Source organism: Phyllobates terribilis, unplaced genomic scaffold (genome assembly GCF_046119375.1).
Source record: "Phyllobates terribilis strain yellow unplaced genomic scaffold, ASM4611937v1 Scaffold_4__5_contigs__length_816908805, whole genome shotgun sequence".
Lineage (NCBI taxonomy): Eukaryota > Metazoa > Chordata > Amphibia > Anura > Dendrobatidae > Phyllobates > Phyllobates terribilis.
The window spans coordinates 326122637-326144600 of record NW_027362764.1 but is presented as its reverse complement, the minus strand read 5'-3'; the positions used below and the strand labels follow the sequence as shown (position 1 = coordinate 326144600).

The 21964-nt window shown below is 43.7% G+C and overlaps 1 protein-coding gene across 7 annotated transcripts in view; it reads left to right on the top strand.

Annotated features, from left to right (window-relative positions):
• The window catches only part of LOC141265383 (triple functional domain protein-like), a 1868493-nt gene that overhangs the window by 903641 nt on the left and 942888 nt on the right, over positions 1–21964 (top strand). For all 7 annotated transcript variants that reach the window (XM_073678400.1, XM_073678401.1, XM_073678399.1 and 4 more), the window contains one exon: positions 12884–13006. In XM_073678400.1, the coding sequence (XP_073534501.1) occupies positions 12884–13006 (123 nt within the window). The remainder of the gene's footprint in view (positions 1–12883; positions 13007–21964) is intronic.

Below are 21964 nucleotides of genomic sequence, written 5' to 3'. Positions count from 1 at the left end.
AGAGGTGGGAGGACAGTTCAAGGTGGACATGTTGTTCCAGTAGTTTTGAGTCATAGGGGGAGAAGTGATATGGGGTGATAGCTTGTCAGAGAGGATGGGTCAAGACAGGGCTTTTTGAGGATGGGTGTGATCGAGGCATGTTTGAAACATGAGGGGAAGATGCCGGTTGTTAGTGACAGGTTGAAGAGGTGGGTTAGGTTTGGGATGAAGACTGCGGGAAGGTTGGGGATGAGATGGGACGGGATTGGGTCCAGTTCACAGGTGGTGAGGTGTGATTTGGAGAGTAAAGAGGAAACCTGATCTTCTTTAATGGTGGAGAAGTTGGTTTTGGAGAAGGAAGGTTGAGTAGATATGAGGAGGGGCTGTGGGGAATTTAGGAAAAAGATTTGTCTGATGTTGTAAATCTTCTGCTTGAAGAATGAGGCAAAGTCTTCAGCTGAGATGAGAGAAGAGGGAGGAGGTGCCAGTGGACTGAGGAGAAAATTTAAAATGTTAAATAGCTGATTGGGATTGTGAGACGGAGGATATGAGAGATGAGAAGTAGGTTTGTTTTGCTGCAGTGAGTGTATAATTAAAAATAGAGAGGGATTGTTTGAATGCGATGAAGTGCTCGTTGGAGTGGGACCTTTTCCATCTCCGCTCAGCAACCCTCGAGGCCCGTCGCAATTCTTTAGTCTGGTTGGTGTGCCAGGGTTGCCTATTGAATGTGTGAGCTTTGTTATGTGTAAGAGGGACGACCGAATCAAGACCTGCCGCTGTTGTGGTGTTATATAAAGCAGCATCAACATCTGTATTGTGTAAGGAATTTATGTTTGTAAGAAGGAGGAGGGATTCAGAGAGTGAGTGTAGGTCAAGGTGTTTGCATTTGGGTATGCAAGTTTGTGAAGTGGGGATTGTGGACCTCGAGAGGAGAGGGCAGAGAATGTAAGTAGGTTGTGGTCGGAAAGAAGGAGTGTAGAGTTAGGTTAGAGAGGGAACACAGGCAGGTGAAGATGACGTCTAGTTTGTGGCCATCTTTGTGAGTGGCTACAGCAGACCATTGAGGAAGGCCGAAGGAGGAAGTGAGGGATAAAAGCTTAGAGACAGCTGAGTGGGAGGTGTCAATGGGATGTTGAAATCACCCATGATGATAGTAGGGATGTCAGTGGAAAGGAAGAGTGAAGTAGCCAGGTGGTGAAGTGGTCGAAGAAGGTGGTGGCTGGCCCTGGGGGGCGGTAAATGACAGCCAGTTGGAGGTTGGAGAGGGAGTAGATGCCCACACAGTGCACCTCAAAAGAAGGGAGAGTTAACGGAGGGCGGTAGTGGGATTAGATAAGGATAAGACAGGAGCCTTGCAAGGCACATGACCCCAACATCGCCACCTTCCGGGGGACAGGGCTAGACTAGAACGCCCCCTAGCATGAGGGATAGGGAAGGAGCCCCTTGCCTCGAGAAATCCTGCAACAGTACCGTGACAGTGTGTGTGTTTGTTTGTTTGTTTTTTTTATAGTTTGGCGGGTGATTTGAAGAGTTATTGTTTTTTTGTACTCTTCATTGTATTTAATAGCCCGTTTAGGAGACTGGAAGCTGAGTTTGTCTGATTGCCTGTACTTTATGTAGCAGTGCATTAGCACTGCTATGTATAGGAGAAATCACGATCTATGAATGCAGCAACGGGCCGGCGTTCACAGGAGAATCATAATGATAGGCTCAGGTGTCATCAGCAGGCGCCCGGCTGTCATGAAAACCCATTGGCGCCCCAGGATCACTAGATGTGCATTTCGAAGGGCGTATGAAATGACACGCTCTCTGCTGGCACGTGTTAAATCCTGCTTTCAGAGATTGATAATTGGTTTATATAATAGTATAGTGGTTATAGATGGAAACTTACAGCTGATGTTCGTTCTGAAGTCGTTCACTTTTCACGTCTTTCCCATCTGGCCCAAACCGAAACATTTAAAAAATACACATTAGACTTCTCACATTTCATGCACCTTTTCCATTTATCCCCAACCTGCACAAACTGTTTATCCTGCTGATCCGCTGCTGCCATATGTGTCCCTATTACTGCACCTGCTGTGTGGTACTGTATGCATTATAATTGTCTCCTACTGGAGCCCTAGATTCCCCTTTCATTGCATTCAAAAAGTATGATCGCCCTACTGTAACCACTCCCCTCAACAGCCCCAGGAAATATATGGTTACCCAAACTGTGACCCCCACACATCACTCCATGTGTAGCGTCGGCGTCCCTGCCTCCTGCTAGGCAGGGACGCTGTTCCCCTCACCTCTCCGCTCCGTGCCCGGCGTCTTCCTCCCTCTCTGCTGGCAGCGCGCGCTCCTCCCCGATCAATGTGCTTAGGGCGCGCGCACGCTCCCCCTCTCTCAAAGGGGCCGCGCGCGCCGCCCTAAGGAGTCCCCGGCCAATGGCCGGAGGACCTCTCCATATATAAGGCACCTCCTCCAAGATGGAGGTGCCCGAGCAATGTTGTTGCAAAGCCTTTCAACTCTGCTTCAGCCCTCAGGTCCCGTTACCAGTTACCTGCCAGTCACCTGCCAATCACCTGCCAGATTCCTGCCTGTTTCTTATCTATCTTCGGTCCGACAGCCCTGCCAGTCTGTCTATGGATCAGTCAGCCCGCTCACCTGCCTGCTAGCCTACCTGGAGGCTCCGCCGTCACTTGCCGTGACCACCTGCTTGTCCAGAGACTCTCGCCTGCTCACCTGGGAGCACACATCTGCTACTTGCCTGCTAGCCTACCTGGAGGCTCTGCCGTCACAGGCCGTGACCACCCGTCTGTCAAGAGACTGTCCCCGTCACTTGCCGTGTCCTCCTGCCCTTCAACCCAGAGACTGTCCCTGTCACTTGCCGTATCCTCCTGCCCTTCTACCCAGAGACTGTCCCTGTCATTTGCCCTATCCTCCTGCCCTTCTACCCAGAGACTGTCCCTGTCACTTGCCGTGACTACCTGCCCGCCTTCCCTGGGAGCCACCTGCTTCCTTACAAGGACTGCCCCTTTGTATAGTAGCTCTGAGGTTCCACCTCCCAGACCCGTTACACCATGCAGTATAATGAACCTATATACAATATAATGGCTCCACACCTCTCCACACTGTTTCCACCCACACACAATATGATGGACCCCACACATACCTACACACTGTATAATTACTTGCATATAGTTTAAAGGCCCCTACATAGTCCTACATACAGCATAATGCACCCCATAGTCCATACAGCATAATGCACCACCATAACCCAGTCAGTATAATGCACCCCCATATAGTATAATGCACCCTTATAACCCATTCATTATAATGCACCCCCATATAATATAATGCAACCCCACAGCCCATTCAGTATAAAGCACCCCCAATGGTTCAGTATAATGCAACCCCATTCAATATAATGTACCCCATTCAATATAATGCACCCTGATCAATATAATGTACCCCATATAGTATAATGCACCCCATTAAGTACAATGCACCCCCATATAGTATTAGGCACCCCATTCAGTGCAATGCGCCCTCCATATAGTATAATGCACCCCATAGCCCTCAATAGTTTAATGGCTACCACAATTTTGTAAAAAAATAATAAAATACAATACTCACCTCTTCCTTGCTGATCCAGTATCTGCAGCTTGAGTTCTAAGTCTATTGGTGCATTTTTGCAGCGTTTTTTTCCGTTCGGAAATGGGCCAAAAATGCTAGTTAATCCATGTGCCAGCTAATGCAATGATAACCCTGTAGCGCTGTGCACATGGTCAGGAATTTTCCTGTCAGGATTGCCATTGTGTTTAAATCTGCAGCATGTCAATTCTTTGTGCATTTTTGCATCATGTTTCACCCATTGACTTCAATTGAGTCAGTGAAATCTGCAGCAAAAAGGCAGGTATAAAAAGATTATACTGCTCATTTTTGCTTCGTAGTTGACTGACTCAATTCAAGTCAATGAGTCAAAAACGTGGCAAAAACACACAGAGAATTGCCCGCAGGAGACTACTCCTCCAATCCTCATCCGACCGCTCCTGCCGATAATAGCGAGGGCAGGCATAGCTGAGTGGAGAAGTAGTCTCCTCAGCCGGCGTCTGTGCACAGTGTGAAAACAAAAAAAAAGTTAAAATAAATTGCTATTAAAATATAAAAACACTTCATACTCACCTACTGCTCAATCGCTCCCAGCAGTGTATAGCACTGAGCTGCTGGGTTGGAGGTTACTTTAGTTCATCAGCTGAAGATCAGCTAACGAGCTCTTTTCACTTCACTCACGGCATCAGTGCTGCGTGAGAGTTCAGCTGTATCTGCGCATGCTGATACAGTTAAAAGTAGCGCAGCTTCAGGCGGGCCCCTCAGAGCGTGGGGCTGCCACGCCCTTTGCCCCCTCCCCCCCTCTCTCCCCCTTCTTTCCCTGCGAGCTACAGGTTGGGGAACCCTGGTCCAGGTGTTTATGTTGCATCTTCATGTGAGGGTTTGGATACATCTTTGGGCACATTCAGACATTACTTTTTCTCGTGCAAGTGTTATCTGTGTTTTTCACAGATGTTGCTCATACCTGTGATAGTCTATGGCAGGGGTGGGGAACTTCAGGCCTGCAGGACATTTACGACCCTTGATGACCTATTATCTGGCCCCTGGGCAGATTCTCGGAGACCGCAGTTCTTGGACCAGTAGCTGTATTTTGACGGCCGCTGGCCCTTTCCTTTCTTATTGCTCTGTGAGCACGCGCACGCACTGTTCACTGCTGAATGCTAAGGTGCTTGAAATGAAATATTATGTCCAGCGTCAGGACATACTTTGTGGGCAGAGTTATCACGTGATTTGCGCGGCCCCCAAGGACAGTATAAATATCCAAATGGCTGAAAATGTTCCCCACCCCTGGTCTATTGGGTAGTTCACATGTTCAATTTTTTTTAATTGGACTGAGTGAGCCGCACAAAAGCAGAGAGACTTGTTCAAGTGACTTAACAAACTTGCCAATACAAGTCTAATGTGTGAAAAATAAACGGACATCATTTGGATACCATCAGCATTTGGATATCTCCATCAGTTTGTTTGTTTGTTTGTATGGTTTTCAATCTGAGAGAAACTGATAAAACTTTGACCTAACTGTGGTGGTAAAAATGACACTGACCAAATTGATAAAACTCTGATAAAAAATATCAAAATACTTATGACACTTGGTCTATTTTTGCATATGAGAAAAATCACATCTGAATAATGTCTCTCCCTGGTGTAACTAGAGTAATAATGCACAGCAACAGCTGAATCAGGATGTATTACACATAGGTAGCAGATCTGAGCTTTTTGTCATTGAATCCATAGTATATACAGCTTGTGGCACAAAGCAGACTAGGAAACACAACTTCTAGTTTGCCTTATGACAACTCCTGTGCTATGTCCCTGGCTATGCAGCAGTCCTGCAGTCTGTGCTGCACTTTCCCTTTAAGCTCCAGGGACATCAGAGCCTTGTCTGACCTGGGGGAGGAGGAGAGGAAGTCATGTCAGCCAGCCAGAGCATGTGTACATGAGAGGAGAGGGTTGGGGCTGGGAAGTCATAGGCAGATTGAACAAACTACTTTCTTTTCTGCCCTGCAGTGATTAGACAGATTAGGCTATATCCCCACGATCAGGCAATAGCAGCGCTTTGGACGCAGCATATTTTCGCACAGCACTGCATCCGATCACGCAGGTAAATTCACATGTTTTCAGTGAACACATGCTGATTTACCGCATCCTATACATTCTAGTGGGGAAATTTCTGTTGTGGAGAATAGCGCCGTTTGCATGGATTTATATAGTGTGACCAAGTTGTCAAGCACTTTCCAAGTGATGCTAAAATCGCTTGGAAAGCTCTTGTCAACCCGCATGTGGAAATGCATGTGAAGAACTCTTCACTTCCGCATGTCACTGGCAGGAAAACACATGTACAATCCGCATGCGTTTTTTTCTGCCAGGGAGATGCAGAAACGCTCAGGAAAAAATCCTGAGCATTTCTGTATCGTGGGCACATAGCCTTAGTGTTGTCTGGCAGAGAGAGAGCACTCCTCATCCCTGTGCTCTGCTCTCAGTGACCGGGGGAGGAGCGGCTCTGTGAGTGCACTCCCAGATCACTGAATAAGCAGTGAAAACTGTGGATGGCAGGAAGAGCTGCCTCTAGACTATAACGGTATGTGCCCACGATTAAGAAATAGCGTTTTAGAAGCATTGTATAGTCGCTGCATCCAAAATGCTGTGTTCCTGCAGTTACATCTTCATGTGTTCATTGAACAATCCGGATTTAACGCATACTATACATTCTATTGTGGAAATTGACATGCTGCGGCTTGTAAACCGTCACCGCGGCTGAGATTACGCAGCGTTAAATAGAAGCGCAGTGGGCATGGGATTTCTATAATTCCATCCACTGTGCTTGTAATGTAGAATGCAGCATTTTGGAAGCAGCACAGGTGAGCTGTGTCCAAAACGCTGCTATTCCTGATTGTGGGCACGTACCATAAGACGCAGACACTTTTTAGCAGGGATTTTTCCTGCTAAAAAGTGCATGTTATAGTCTGAAAATACGAAGTATATGTACAGTTAGGTCCATATATATTTGGACAGAGACAACATCTTTCTAATTTTGGTTCTAGACATTACCACAATGAATTTTAAACAAAACAATTCTGATGCAGTTGAAGTTCAGACTTTCAGCTTTCATTTGAGGGTATCCACATTAAAATTGGATGAAGGGTTTAGGAGTTTCAGCTCCTTAACATGTGCCCCCTGTTTTTAAAGGGACCAAAAGTAATTGGACAATTGACTCCAAGGCTATTTCATGGACAGGTGTGGGCAATCCCTTCATTATGTCATTCTCAATTAAGCAGATAAAACACCTGGAGTTGATTTGAGGTGTGATGCTTGCATTTGGAAGGTTTTGGTGTGAAGTAAACATGCGGTCAAAGGAGCTCTCCATGCAGATGAAACATGCCATCCTTAAGCTGCAAAAACAGAAAAAAAAAACATCTGAGAAATTGCTACAATATTAGGAGTGACAAAATCTACAGTTTGGTACATCCTGAGAAAGAAAGAAAGCACTGGTGAACTCATCAATGCAATAAGACCTGGGTGCCCAAGGAAGACAACAGTGGTGGATGATCGCAGAATAATCTCCATGGTGAAGAGAAACCCCTTCACAACAGCCAACCAAGTGAACAACACTCTCCAGGAGGTAGGCGTATGAATATCCAAATCTACCATAAAGAGAAAAGTGCATGAGAGTAAATACGGAGGGTTCACTGCACGGTGCAAGCCACTCATAAGCATCAAGAATAAAAAGGCTAGACTGGACTTTGCTAAAAAACATCTAAAAAATCCAGCACAGTTCTGGAAGAACATTCTTTGGACAGATGAAACCAAGATCAACCTCTACCAGAATGATGGAAAGAGAAAAGTATGGTGAAGGCGTGGTACAACTCATGATCCAAAGCATACCACATCATCTGTAAAACACGGCAGAGGCAGTGTGATGGCTTGGGCATGCATGGCTGCCAGTGGCACTGGGACACTAGTGTTTATTGATGATGTGACACAGGACAGAAACAGCCGAATGAATTCTGATGTATTCAGAGCTATACTGTGTGCTCAGATCCAGACAAATGCAGCCAAACTGATTGGTCGTCATTTCATACTACAGATGGACAATGACCCAAAACATAAAGCCAAAGCAACCCAGGAGTTTATTAAAGCAAAGAAGTGGAATATTCTTGAATGGCCAAGTCAGTCACCTGATCTCAACCCAATCGAGCATACATTTCACTTGTTAAAGACTAAACTTCAGACAAAAAAGGCCCACAAACAAACAGCAACTGAAAACCACTGCAGTGAAGGCCTGGCAGAGCATCAAAAAGGAGGAAACACAGCGTCTGGTGATGTCCATGAGTTCAAGACTTCAGGCAGTCATTGCCAACAAAGGGTTTTCAACCAACTACTAGAAAAGAACATTTTATTTACAATTATTTAATCTGTCCAATTACTTTTGGTCCCTTTAAAAACAGGGTGGCACATGTTAAGGAGCTGAAACTCCTAAACCCTTCATCTAATTTTAATGTGGATACCCTCAAATGAAAGCTGAAAGTCTGAACTTCAACTGCATCTGAATTGTTTTGTTTAAAATTCATTGTGGTAATGTCTAGAACCAAAATTAGAAAAATGTCTGTCCAAATATATATGGACCTAACTGTATCTATATATATATATATATATATATATATATATATATATATATATATATGCATGTATGTATATATTACCCAAGAAAGAAACAAAATGAACATATATCCTGCTGTAGGTAAAAAAGTAAAAATGATAGTTCATATAAATAACTTAGTGTACTTTGTTTACACCGTTTTTTTCTTGTTTAAAAAAAAAAACAGTAAAAACCATCCCACAAGCACCAAGGTGTACCACAATCAGGATGGTCCTAACCTCTAGTGTTAAAACTTTACCATGTGTCAAAGTGACAACAGTACAACTAACCAAAAAATAGCACAATATATTACACCAGGTAATTCATTGCTCTTCAATGTAAAACTCTCTCAAAAACAATGAAAAAAACACTCCATTATTTTAAAAATTATTAATTTAATAAATTTATATAAAAAATACACATATAAATCAAAAAACATAATACAGGAAAACAGACTCAGGGATATATAGTAAATACCCAATAGTTCATTTGTTGCGAGGCATAGATCAATGTAGGGAAAAATATAAATAGCAAATCCAGAGTATGTGTTAAAGTGCATAGTGCAAACAAATACAATATAATAGCAACCCAGAAATAAATAAATCAAATCACAGTGGATATATATATGTGTATATATATATATATATATATACAGTACAGACCAAAAGTTTGGACACACCTTCTCATTTAAAGATTTTTCTGTATTTTCATGACTATGAAAATTGTACATTCATAATGAAGCCATCAAAACTATGAATTAACACATGTGGAATTATATACCTAACTAAAAAAGTTTGAAACAACTGAAAATATGTCTTATATTCTAGGTTCTTCAAAGTAGCCACCTTTTGCTTTGATGACTGCTTTGCACACTCTTGGCATTCTCTTGATGAGCTTCAAGAGGCAATAATCGGAAATGGTCTTCCAACAATCTTGAAGGAGTTCCCAGAGATGCTTAGCACTTGTTGGCCCTTTTGCCTTCACTCTGTGGTCCAGCTGACCCCAAACTATCTCAATTGGGTTCAGGTCTGGGGACTGTGGAGGCCAGGTCATCTGGTGCAGCACCCCATCACTCTCCTTCTTGGTAAAATAGCCCTTACACAGCCTGGAGGTGTGTTTGGGGTCATTGTCTTGTTGAAAAATAAATGATGGTCCAACTAAAACGCAAACCAGATGGAATAGCATGCCGCTGCAAGATGCTGTGGTAGCCATGCTTGTTCAGTATGCCTTCAATTTTGAATAAATCCCCAACAGTGTCACCAGCAAAGCACCCCCACACCATCACACCTCCTCCTCCTTGCTTCACAGTGGGAACCAGGCACCTAGAGTCCATCCGTTCACCTTTGATGCGTCGCATCAAATTTGGACTTATCAGACCAAAACACAGATTTCCACTGGTCTAATGCCCATTCCTTGTGTTCTTTAGCCCAAACAAGTTTCTTCTGCTTGTTGCCTATCCTTAGCAGTGTTTTCCTAGCAGCTAATTTACCATGAAGGCCTGCTGCACAAAGTCTCCTCTTAACAGTTGTTGAAGAGATGTGTCTGCAGCTAGAACTCTGTGTGGCATTGACCTGGTTTCTAATCTGAGCTGCTGTTAAACTGCGATTTCTGAGGCTGGTGACTCGGATAAACTTATCCTCAGAATCAGAGATGACTCTTGGTCTTCCTTTCCTGGAGCGGTCCTCATGTAAGCCAGTTTCTTTGTAGCGCTTGATGGGTTTTGCAACTGCACTTGGGGACACTTTCAAAGTTTGCCCATTTTTTCGTACTGACTGACCTTCATTTCTTAAAGTAATGATGGCCACTTGTTTTTCTTTACTTAGCTGCTTTTTTCTTGCCATAATACAAATTCAAACAGTCTATTCAGTAGGACTATCAGCTGTATATCCACCAGACTTCTGCACAACACAACTGATGGTCCCAACCCCATTTATAAGGCTAGAAATCCCACTTATTAAACCTGACAGGGCACACCTGTGAAGTGAAAACCATTTCCGGTGACTACCTCTTGAAGCTCATCAAGAGAATGCCAAGAGTGTGCAAAGCAGTCATCAAAGCAAAAGGTGGCTACTTTGAAGAACCTAGAATATAAGACATATTTTCAGTTGTTTCACACTTTTTTGTTAAGTATATAATTCCACATGTGTTAATTCATATTTTTGATGCCTTCAGTGTGAATGTACCATTTTCATAGTCATGAAAATACAGAAAAATCTTTAAATGAGGTGTGTCCAAACTTTTGGCCTGTACTGTATATATATATATATATATATATATATATATATAATATGTGTGTTTGTGTGTGTGTGTGTGTATATATATATATATATATATATATATATATATATGTTTATTAAGTTGCTAAAAGTTGCATTAAAGGTGCTCAATTAAACACATCGAAGGGAGTAACTTCAATATAAATACCATATAGCTAGGCCCCACCACCTCCAACGCCGTTTCACTGGATGGCTTTCTCAAGGAGTATATACTCCTTGATACAACTTTTTGAGAGAGTTTTAAAGTGACAACAGTGTAAATAAGGGACAAGCTGGACCGGGTCCCTAATGGATACCCAGTAAATGGGAAGCTATATAAGGCTATGTGCCCACGATGCAGAAATGCTCCGGATTTTTTCTCAGCGTTTCTGCCTCTCCCAGTCAGAAAAAACGCATGCGGATTTTACATGCATTTTTTCTGCCAGGGAGAAGCGTTTTTTAAGCGTTTTTGCATGCATTTTTTCAAGCGTTTTTCCAAGCAATTTTAGCATCACTTGGAAAAGTGCTTGACAAGTTGGTCACACAATATAAATCCATGCAACTGGCATGAAATTATATTGCGTGACCAACTTATGCAGCTTGAATAGTAAAAAAAAAAAAAAAGTAAAAAATAAGAATTAAAACGTAAAAAGTAAAAAAAAAAAAAAAAAAATCATTATGCTTACCTTTCCGGTGGCGTCTTCTGTCATCGGCGTCCCGCAGTGTTCTCAAAGGACCTGTGTTGACGTCATTTAGTCAGCTGACAAGTCACGTGACTGCCGACGTCAGCTGTCGCATGACTAAATGACGTCACCGCGGGACGCCGAGGACGCCACCGGAGAGGAGATCGGGGGCCACCGGAGAGCTAATGTTTTTTCTTTTTTACTTTCTAATTCTTTTTTTTTACTAATGGTACCTGGGTCGGATGATAGTGTCCTCTTCTCCAGACCCGAGTACCATCCGCGCATTGAAGTGCATAAAATCCGCATGCATACATGTATACATGCAGATGTTATGCAGTTCAATGCAAGTCAATGGTGGCGATTTTGCTGCGATTATGCACAAGAAATGGTTGTTATGCGTATTTTTCCGCAATGATAATCCTCAGCGGAAATTTCCGCAGCATGTGCACAGCACATGCGGATTATCATTGGAAAACATGGCAGACAACTTACCAAACGTTTTTAATGTGTTTTCGTGGCGGGAATGCAGCCACAGAAACACATTAAATCTGCATCTTGGGCACACAGCCTAAATGTTATGTCCAGATCAAAGAAAGGGAGGCCAAGCCCTTACCTGTATTAAATGCATGAACCCAAAACGTAACCGAAAAAAATTAACTGGAGTCTAAGTACACTACATTATTTATATTCTCTATTGCTTTTACTTATTTACTTACAGCAGGGTATATGTTCATTTTGATTCTGTCTTGGAATTTGTCTGTTTAATGGCCAGTGTGAACATGCTCCTATTTTGCATGCATACCAACTTATACTCCAGTTCATTCGGTTAAGTATATACATAGATAGATACATACATACATAGATATCATACATACAGCACATACACTAGCAGACACAGACTGAAAAGGGCCCCTGTGCAAGAACAATATATGGGCCTTTTGCAGCACTAAATCTCATCATAATGTATATTCCACATGCTTTGGAAGTAGAAATGGGCCCCATGACCTCTTTGACTCCTGTTATAATAAGTCTACCCCTGTATACACACACACATATGCTCCCAACTGTCCCAGATTCAGCAGGACTGTCCCGTGAAAAAGCATAGCACAATTTTGTATTCACTGGCTGTTGCTAACTTTTTTTCCCAGATGTCCCTGAATAAGGTTACCGTGAGTACAGCAGAGAACAGCAGATGAATTCCAATAGGAGAAGCATTAGGTTTTATATGGCACTGTCAGCTTGAACTATCACAATGTGTAGAGCTTGGTTCTTTTCACATATTTGCTTATATATTAGTTATAAAAGTAAAACAAAATAATCCAATAAAATAAAAAAAAAATTGAAAGAGCTAAAATGAATGCTTTATGAATCAAAGTCTTCATCAGGTAAAAAACACATTCTCACATGGAATCATGACAGCTTGCACACCACACAGTTTTAGGTCATGTGCACACATTGGATATTTGGTGACTTTTTACATCAGTATTTGTAAGCCAAAACCAGTAGTGGGTGATAAATACAGAAGTGGTGACGTGTTTCTATTATACTTTTTCTCTGATAACTCCACTCCTGGTTTTGGCTGAAAAACACTGATGTACAGTACTGACCAAATGCTCACGTTGTGCACATGGCTTCACAATTCATAAGTGAACTGACACATACAGTGACTGACTGCAGTCTTTTATGGCTAGGCCAGGCAACCCGTTTAATTGATGTTAACTTAATTGCTATTGTAGGCCCTTGAATGGATTCATGACAGTGGTGAATTCTATTTATCCACTCACACCTCAACCGGATCTACTATTCAGCATACTCAAGAGCTGTTAAAAGAACATGAAGAGTTTCAAATAACTGCTAAGGTATGTATGAATATTATTTTTGTTTGCAAAATAGTACCTAACTAAATAAATGGATTTATTATTCTTACCATTTAGCAACTAAAGTCCAAGCATGCTTCATGTTGCTTATTCAAACATTGTTTAACCTATTTAAATTTACAGTGGTCAAATAATACACCCATGCCAGTTGAAATTTCAGGTACTGATTTTTTTCTGGTGGTATTTATTCTCAAATGCACCAAAGAAGTCGCTCCAGGAAAAACACTGCGGAATAACACATTTTCTTTAAGTGTCTTCTGCTCCATAGAATCTGCTGTTATATCATTATACATAGTGTATATCATCTTATCTAGTGTGTCACACTATTTTAATTTGCATGTGGGATGTACTGGACCACTGAAAAGTAAAACGTGCATTGAGGCAGTAACGGTGGTCATCTCTTTACATACTATGAGTAAGACTATCAATGTTTACTACTTCAGAGACAAAAAGCAAAACAATAGAGCCGATATTCCCCAGTATTAGAAAAAGTAATGTCAAGTATTAATCCTATTAAAAATATAAATTGTATTAAAGTCTATTAAAAATAATTTTTAGCAGCATAGTACACAATACATAAATAGGTGAAGACACAAAAAATGTGACAGCAGAGGCAGAGAGTATAGACAGCATACAGGAATCAGGGCAGCACAACAACGCCGTACCAAACAGTATAGCAATTATAAACAACTATTACAGACAAGTTTGAGCTGAGCCAAATATGTCCCAGGTGATATCACAGAAATAACACATCCCATGTGTAAGGGTACTGGTTAAAAAAGTAACAAGAATCCGTCTGCATGTAGTATTTTAATACAAAAAAGCTCTAAATAAAGACAAAGTGATATTGTGCATTAAGTAAGTCCTGTAAAATGATCGACCATAAAACTGGGGTCAATGATGAACAAACAGTACTGTTGGAACTGCTTATCCATGTGCTGATGGATCTGCCACGTGCGTCAGAATGAGGCATTCTGACTCACGTGGCAGATCCATCAGCACATAGGTAAATAATACATACATTTAAGGCGCTAGCAAATTTTCCAATGTTTACTACTTGTATAATTTCTGTAATCATCAGGTCATTATGTGATTAATTGAGGGTTGATTATAATCTCATGAATGTATTGATAGCCCAGACTTTGCAACCTTCATTATCTGGCTTATTATCCTGTTATAAATTTTGATTTATTTTATTATTTTAATTTTGCGTAAAGAAGTTGTTAATGAGTTGTTAATTGTGACTTTTTCCTCAAAACAAATTATATATACAGTTAGGTCCATATATATTTGGACAGAGACAACATTTTTCTAATTTTGGTTCTAGACATTACCACAATGAATTTTAAACAAAACAATTCAGATGCAGTTGAAGTTCAGACTTTCAGCTTTCATTTGAGTATTCCCCAGGCCATAACAGTACAGTCACATCCTCCACACATGCAGTGTAGTATTCCCCAGGTCATAACAGTACAGTCACATCCCCCACACATGCAGTGTAGTATTCCCCAGGTCATAACAGTACAGTCACATCCCCCACACATGCAGTGTAGTATTCCCCAGGTCATAACAGTACAGTCACATCCCCTACACATGCAGTGTAGTATTCCCCAGGTCATAACAGTACAGTCACATCCTCCACACATGCAGTGTAGTATTCCCCAGACCATAACAGTACAGTCACATCCCCCACACATGCAGTGTAGTATTCCCCAGGTCATAACAGTACAGTCACATCCCCCACACATGCAGTGTAGTATTCCCCAGGTCATAACAGTACAGTCACATCCCCTACACATGCAGTGTAGTATTCCCCAGACCATAACAGTACAGTCACATCCCCCACACATGCAGTGTAGTATTCCCCAGACCATAACAGTACAGTCACATCCTCCACACATGCAGTGTAGTATTCCCCAGGTCATAACAGTACAGTCACATCCCCCACACATGCAGTGTAGTATTCCCCAGACCATAACAGTACAGTCACATCCCCCACACATGCAGTGTAGTATTCCCCAGACCATAACAGTACAGTCACATCCCCCACACATGCAGTGTAGTATTCCCCAGGTCATAACAGTACAGTCACATCCCCCACACATGCAGTGTAGTATTCCCCAGGTCATAACAGTACAGTCACATCCTCCACACATGCAGTGTAGTATTCCCCAGGTCATAACAGTACAGTCACATCACCCACACATGCAGTGTAGTATTCCCCAGACCATAACAATACAGTCACATCCCCCACACATGCAGTGTAGTATTCCCCAGGTCATAACAATACAGTCACATCCCCCACACATGCAGTGTAGTATTCCCCAGGTCATAACAGTACAGTCACATCCCCCACACATGCAGTGTAGTATTCCCCAGACCATAACAATACAGTCACATCCTCCACACATGCAGTGTAGTATTCCCCAGACCATAACAATACAGTCACATCCTCCACACATGCAGTGTAGTATTCCCCAGGCCATAACAGTACAGTCACATCCTCCACACATGCAGTGTAGTATTCCCCAGACCATAACAGTACAGTCACATCCTCCACACATGCAGTGTAGTATTCCCCAGGCCATAACAGTACAGTCACATCCTCCACACATGCAGTGTAGTATTCCCCAGGCCATAACAGTACAGTCACATCACCCACACATGCAGTGTAGTATTCCCCAGGCCATAACAGTACAGTCACATCCTCCACACATGCAGTGTAGTATTCCCCAGGCCATAACAGTACAGTCACATCACCCACACATGCAGTGTAGTATTCCCCAGGCCATAACAGTACAGTCACATCCTCCACACATGCAGTGTAGTATTCCCCAGGCCATAACAGTACAGTCACATCACCCACACATGCAGTGTAGTATTCCCCAGGCCATAACAGTACAGTCACATCCTCCACACATGCAGTGTAGTATTCCCCAGGCCATAACAGTACAGTCACATCCTCCACACATGCAGTGTAGTATTCCCCAGAGCATAACAATACAGTCACATCCTCCACACATGCAGTGTAGTATTCCCCAGGTAATAACAGTACAGTCACATCCCCCACACATGCAGTGTAGTATTCCCCAGGTCATAACAGTACAGTCACATCCCCCACACATGCAGTGTAGTATTCCCCAGGTCATAACAGTACAGTCACATCCTCCACACATGCAGTGTAGTATTCCCCAGACCATAACAGTACAGTCACATCCCCCACACATGCAGTGTAGTATTCCCCAGGCCATAACAGTACAGTCACATCCCCCACACATGCAGTGTAGTATTCCCCAGACCATAACAATACAGTCACATCCTCCACACATGCAGTGTAGTATTCCCCAGACCATAACAATACAGTCACATCCTCCACACATGCAGTGTAGTATTCCCCAGGCCATAACAGTACAGTCACATCCTCCACACATGCAGTGTAGTATTCCCCAGACCATAACAGTACAGTCACATCCTCCACACATGCAGTGTAGTATTCCTCAGGCCATAACAGTACAGTCACATCCTCCACACATGCAGTGTAGTATTCCCCAGGCCATAACAGTACAGTCACATCCCCCACACATGCAGTGTAGTATTCCCCAGGTCATAACAGTACAGTCACATCCTCCACACATGCAGTGTAGTATTCCCCAGACTATAACAGTACAGTCACATCCCCCACACATGCAGTGTAGTATTCCCCAGACCATAACAATACAGTCACATCACCCACACATGCAGTGTAGTATTCCCCAGGTCATCACAGTACAGTCACATCCCCCACACATGCAGTGTAGTATTCCCCAGGTCATAACAGTACAGTCACATCCCCCACACATGCAGTGTAGTATTCCCCAGGCCATAACAGTACAGTCACATCACCCACACATGCAGTGTAGTATTCCCCAGGCCATAACAGTACAGTCACATCCCCCACACATGCAGTGTAGTATTCCCCAGACCATAACAATACAGTCACATCCTCCACACATGCAGTGTAGTATTCCCCAGACCATAACAATACAGTCACATCCTCCACACATGCAGTGTAGTATTCCCCAGGCCATAACAATACAGTCACATCCTCCACACATGCAGTGTAGTATTCCCCAGGCCATAACAGTACAGTCACATCACCCACACATGCAGTGTAGTATTCCCCAGACCATAACAGTACAGTCACATCCCCCACACATGCAGTGTAGTATTCCCCAGGCCATAACAATACAGTCACATCCTCCACACATGAAGTGTAGTATTCCCCAGGCCATAACAGTACAGTCACATCCCCCACACATGCAGTGTAGTATTCCCCAGACCATAACAATACAGTCACATCCTCCACACATGCAGTGTAGTATTCCCCAGACCATAACAGTACAGTCACATCACCCACACATGCAGTGTAGTATTCCCCAGGTCATAACAATACAGTCACATCCCCCACACATGCAGTGTAGTATTCCCCAGGTCATAACAGTACAGTCACGTCACCCACACATGCAGTGTAGTATTCCCCAGGTCATAACAATACAGTCACATCCTCCACACATGCAGTGTAGTATTCCCCAGGTCATAACAGTACAGTCACATCCTCCACACATGCAGTGTAGTATTCCCCAGGCCATAACAGTACAGTCACATCCTCCACACATGCAGTGTAGTATTCCCCAGGCCATAACAGTACAGTCACATCCTCCACACATGCAGTGTAGTATTCCCCAGACCATAACAGTACAGTCACATCCCCCACACATGCAGTGTAGTATTCCCCAGACCATAACAGTACAGTCACATCCCCCACACATGCAGTGTAGTATTCCCCAGACCATAACAGTACAGTCACATCCTCCACACATGCAGTGTAGTATTCCCCAGGTCATAACAATACAGTCACATCCTCCACACATGCAGTGTAGTATTCCCCAGACCATAACAATACAGTCACATCCTCCACACATGCAGTGTAGTATTCCCCAGGTCATAACAATACAGTCACATCCCCCACACATGCAGTGTAGTATTCCCCAGGTCTTAACAGTACAGTCACATCCTCCACACATGCAGTGTAGTATTCCCCAGACCATAACAATACAGTCACATCACCCACACATGCAGTGTAGTATTCCCCAGACCATAACAATACAGTCACATCCTCCACACATGCAGTGTAGTATTCCCCAGACCATAACAATACAGTCACATCCTCCACACATGCAGTGTAGTATTCCCTAGGCCATAACAATACAGTCACATCCTCCACACATGCAGTGTAGTATTCCCCAGGCCATAACAGTACAGTCACATCACCCACACATGCAGTGTAGTATTCCCCGGGCCATAACAATACAGTCACATCCTCCACACATGCAGTGTAGTATTCCCCAGACCATAACAATACAGTCACATCCTCCACACATGCAGTGTAGTATTCCCTAGGACATAACAATACAGTCACATCCTCCACACATGCAGTGTAGTATTCCCCAGGCCATAACAGTACAGTCACATCCTCCACACATGCAGTGTAGTATTCCCCAGGCCATAACAATACAGTCACATCCTCCACACATGCAGTGTAGTATTCCCCAGGCCATAACATTACAGTCACATCCCCCACACATGCAGTGTAGTATTCCCCAGGTCATAACAGTACAGTCACATCCTCCACACATGCAGTGTAGTATTCCCCAGACCATAACAGTACAGTCACATCACCCACACATGCAGTGTAGTATTCCCCAGGTCATAACAATACAGTCACATCCCCCACACATGCAGTGTAGTATTCCCCAGGTCATAACAGTACAGTCACGTCACCCACACATGCAGTGTAGTATTCCCCAGGTCATAACAATACAGTCACATCCTCCACACATGCAGTGTAGTATTTCCCAGGTCATAACAGTACAGTCACATCCTCCACACATGCAGTGTAGTATTCCCCAGGCCATAACAGTACAGTCACATCCTCCACACATGCAGTGTAGTATTCCCCAGGCCATAACAATACAGTCACATCCTCCACACATGCAGTGTAGTATTCCCCAGACCATAACAATACAGTCACATCCTCCACACATGCAGTGTAGTATTCCCCAGGCCATAACAATACAGTCACATCCTCCACACATGCAGTGTAGTATTCCCCAGGCCATAACAGTACAGTCACATCACCCACACATGCAGTGTAGTATTCCCCAGACCATAACAGTACAGTCACATCCCCCACACATGCAGTGTAGTATTCCCCAGGCCATAACAGTACAGTCACATCCTCCACACATGAAGTGTAGTATTCCCCAGGCCATAACAGTACAGTCACATCCCCCACACATGCAGTGTAGTATTCCCCAGACCATAACAATACAGTCACATCCTCCACACATGCAGTGTAGTATTCCCCAGACCATAACAATACAGTCACATCCTCCACACATGCAGTGTAGTATTCCCCAGACCATAACAGTACAGTCACATCACCCACACATGCAGTGTAGTATTCCCCAGGCCATAACAGTACAGTCACATCCCCCACACATGCAGTGTAGTATTCCCCAGACCATAACAGTACAGTCACATCCCCCACACATGCAGTGTAGTATTCCCCAGACCATAACAATACAGTCACATCCTCCACACATGCAGTGTAGTATTCCCCAGGCCATAACAATACAGTCACATCACCCACACATGCAGTGTAGTATTCCCCAGACCATAACAATACAGTCACATCCTCCACACATGCAGTGTAGTATTCCCCAGACCATAACAATACAGTCACATCCTCCACACATGCAGTGTAGTATTCCCCAGGTCATAATAATACAGTCACATCCTCCACACATGCAGTGTAGTATTCCCCAGACCATAACAATACAGTCACATCCTCCACACATGCAGTGTAGTATTCCCCAGGTCATAACAATACAGTCACATCCCCCACACATGCAGTGTAGTATTCCCCAGACCATAACAATACAGTCACATCCCCCACACATGCAGTGTAGTATTCCCCAGACCATAACAATACAGTCACATCCCCCACACATGCAGTGTAGTATTCCCCAGGTCATAACAATACAGTCACATCCTCCACACATGCAGTGTAGTATTCCCCAGGTCATAACAGTACAGTCACATCCTCCACACATGCAGTGTAGTATTCCCCAGACCATAACAATACAGTCACATCACCCACACATGCAGTGTAGTATTCCCCAGACCATAACAATACAGTCACATCCTCCACACATGCAGCGTAGTATTCCCCAGACCATAACAATACAGTCACATCCTCCACACATGCAGTGTAGTATTCCCCAGGCCATAACAGTACAGTCACATCACCCACACATGCAGTGTAGTATTCCCCAGGCCATAACAGTACAGTCACATCCTCCACACATGCAGTGTAGTATTCCCCAGGCCATAACAATACAGTCACATCCTCCACACATGCAGTGTAGTATTCCCCAGGCCATAACAGTACAGTCACATCACCCACACATGCAGTGTAGTATTCCCCAGGCCATAACAGTACAGTCACATCCTCCACACATGCAGTGTAGTATTCCCCAGGCCATAACAATACAGTCACATCCTCCACACATGCAGTGTAGTATTCCCCAGACCATAACAATACAGTCACATCCTCCACACATGCAGTGTAGTATTCCCCAGGCCATAACAGTACAGTCACATCCTCCACACATGCAGTGTAGTATTCCCCAGAGCATAACAGTACAGTCACATCCCCCACACATGCAGTGTAGTATTCCCCAGGTCATAACAATACAGTCACATCCTCCACACATGCAGTGTAGTATTCCCCATTCCATAACAGTACAGTCACATCCTCCACACATGCAGTGTAGTATTCCCCAGACCATAACAGTACAGTCACATCCTCCACACATGCAGTGTAGTATTCCCCAGGTCATAACAGTACAGTCACATCCTCCACACATGCAGTGTAGTATTCCCCAGACCATAACAGTACAGTCACATCCCCCACACATGCAGTGTAGTATTCCCCAGACCATAACAGTACAGTCACATCCTCCACACATGCAGTGTAGTATTCCCCAGACCATAACAGTACAGTCACATCACCCACACATGCAGTGTAGTATTCCCCAGGTCATAACAATACAGTCACATCCCCCACACATGCAGTGTAGTATTCCCCAGGTCATAACAGTACAGTCACATCACCCACACATGCAGTGTAGTATTCCCCAGGTCATAACAGTACAGTCACATCCTCCACACATGCAGTGTAGTATTCCCCAGGTCATAACAGTACAGTCACATCCTCCACACATGCAGTGTAGTATTCCCCAGGCCATGCCAGTACAGGCACATCCTCCACACATGCAGTGTAGTATTCCCCAGACCATAACAATACAGTCACATCCTCCACACATGCAGTGTAGTATTCCCCAGGCCATAACAATACAGTCACATCCTCCACACATGCAGTGTAGTATTCCCCAGGCCATAACAGTACAGTCACATCCTCCACACATGCAGTGTAGTATTCCTGAGACCATAACAATACAGTCACATCCTCCACACATGCAGTGTAGTATTCCCCAGGCCATAACAATACAGTCACATCCTCCACACATGCAGTGTAGTATTCCCCAGGCCATAACAGTACAGTCACATCACCCACACATGCAGTGTAGTATTCCCCAGGTCATAACAGTACAGTCACATCCTCCACACATGCAGTGTAGTATTCCCCAGACCATAACAGTACAGTCACATCCCCCACACATGCAGTGTAGTATTCCCCAGGCCATAACAATACAGTCACATCCTCCACACATGCAGTGTAGTATTCCCCAGGCCATAACAGTACAGTCACATCCTCCACACATGAAGTGTAGTATTCCCCAGGCCATAACAGTACAGTCACATCCTCCACACATG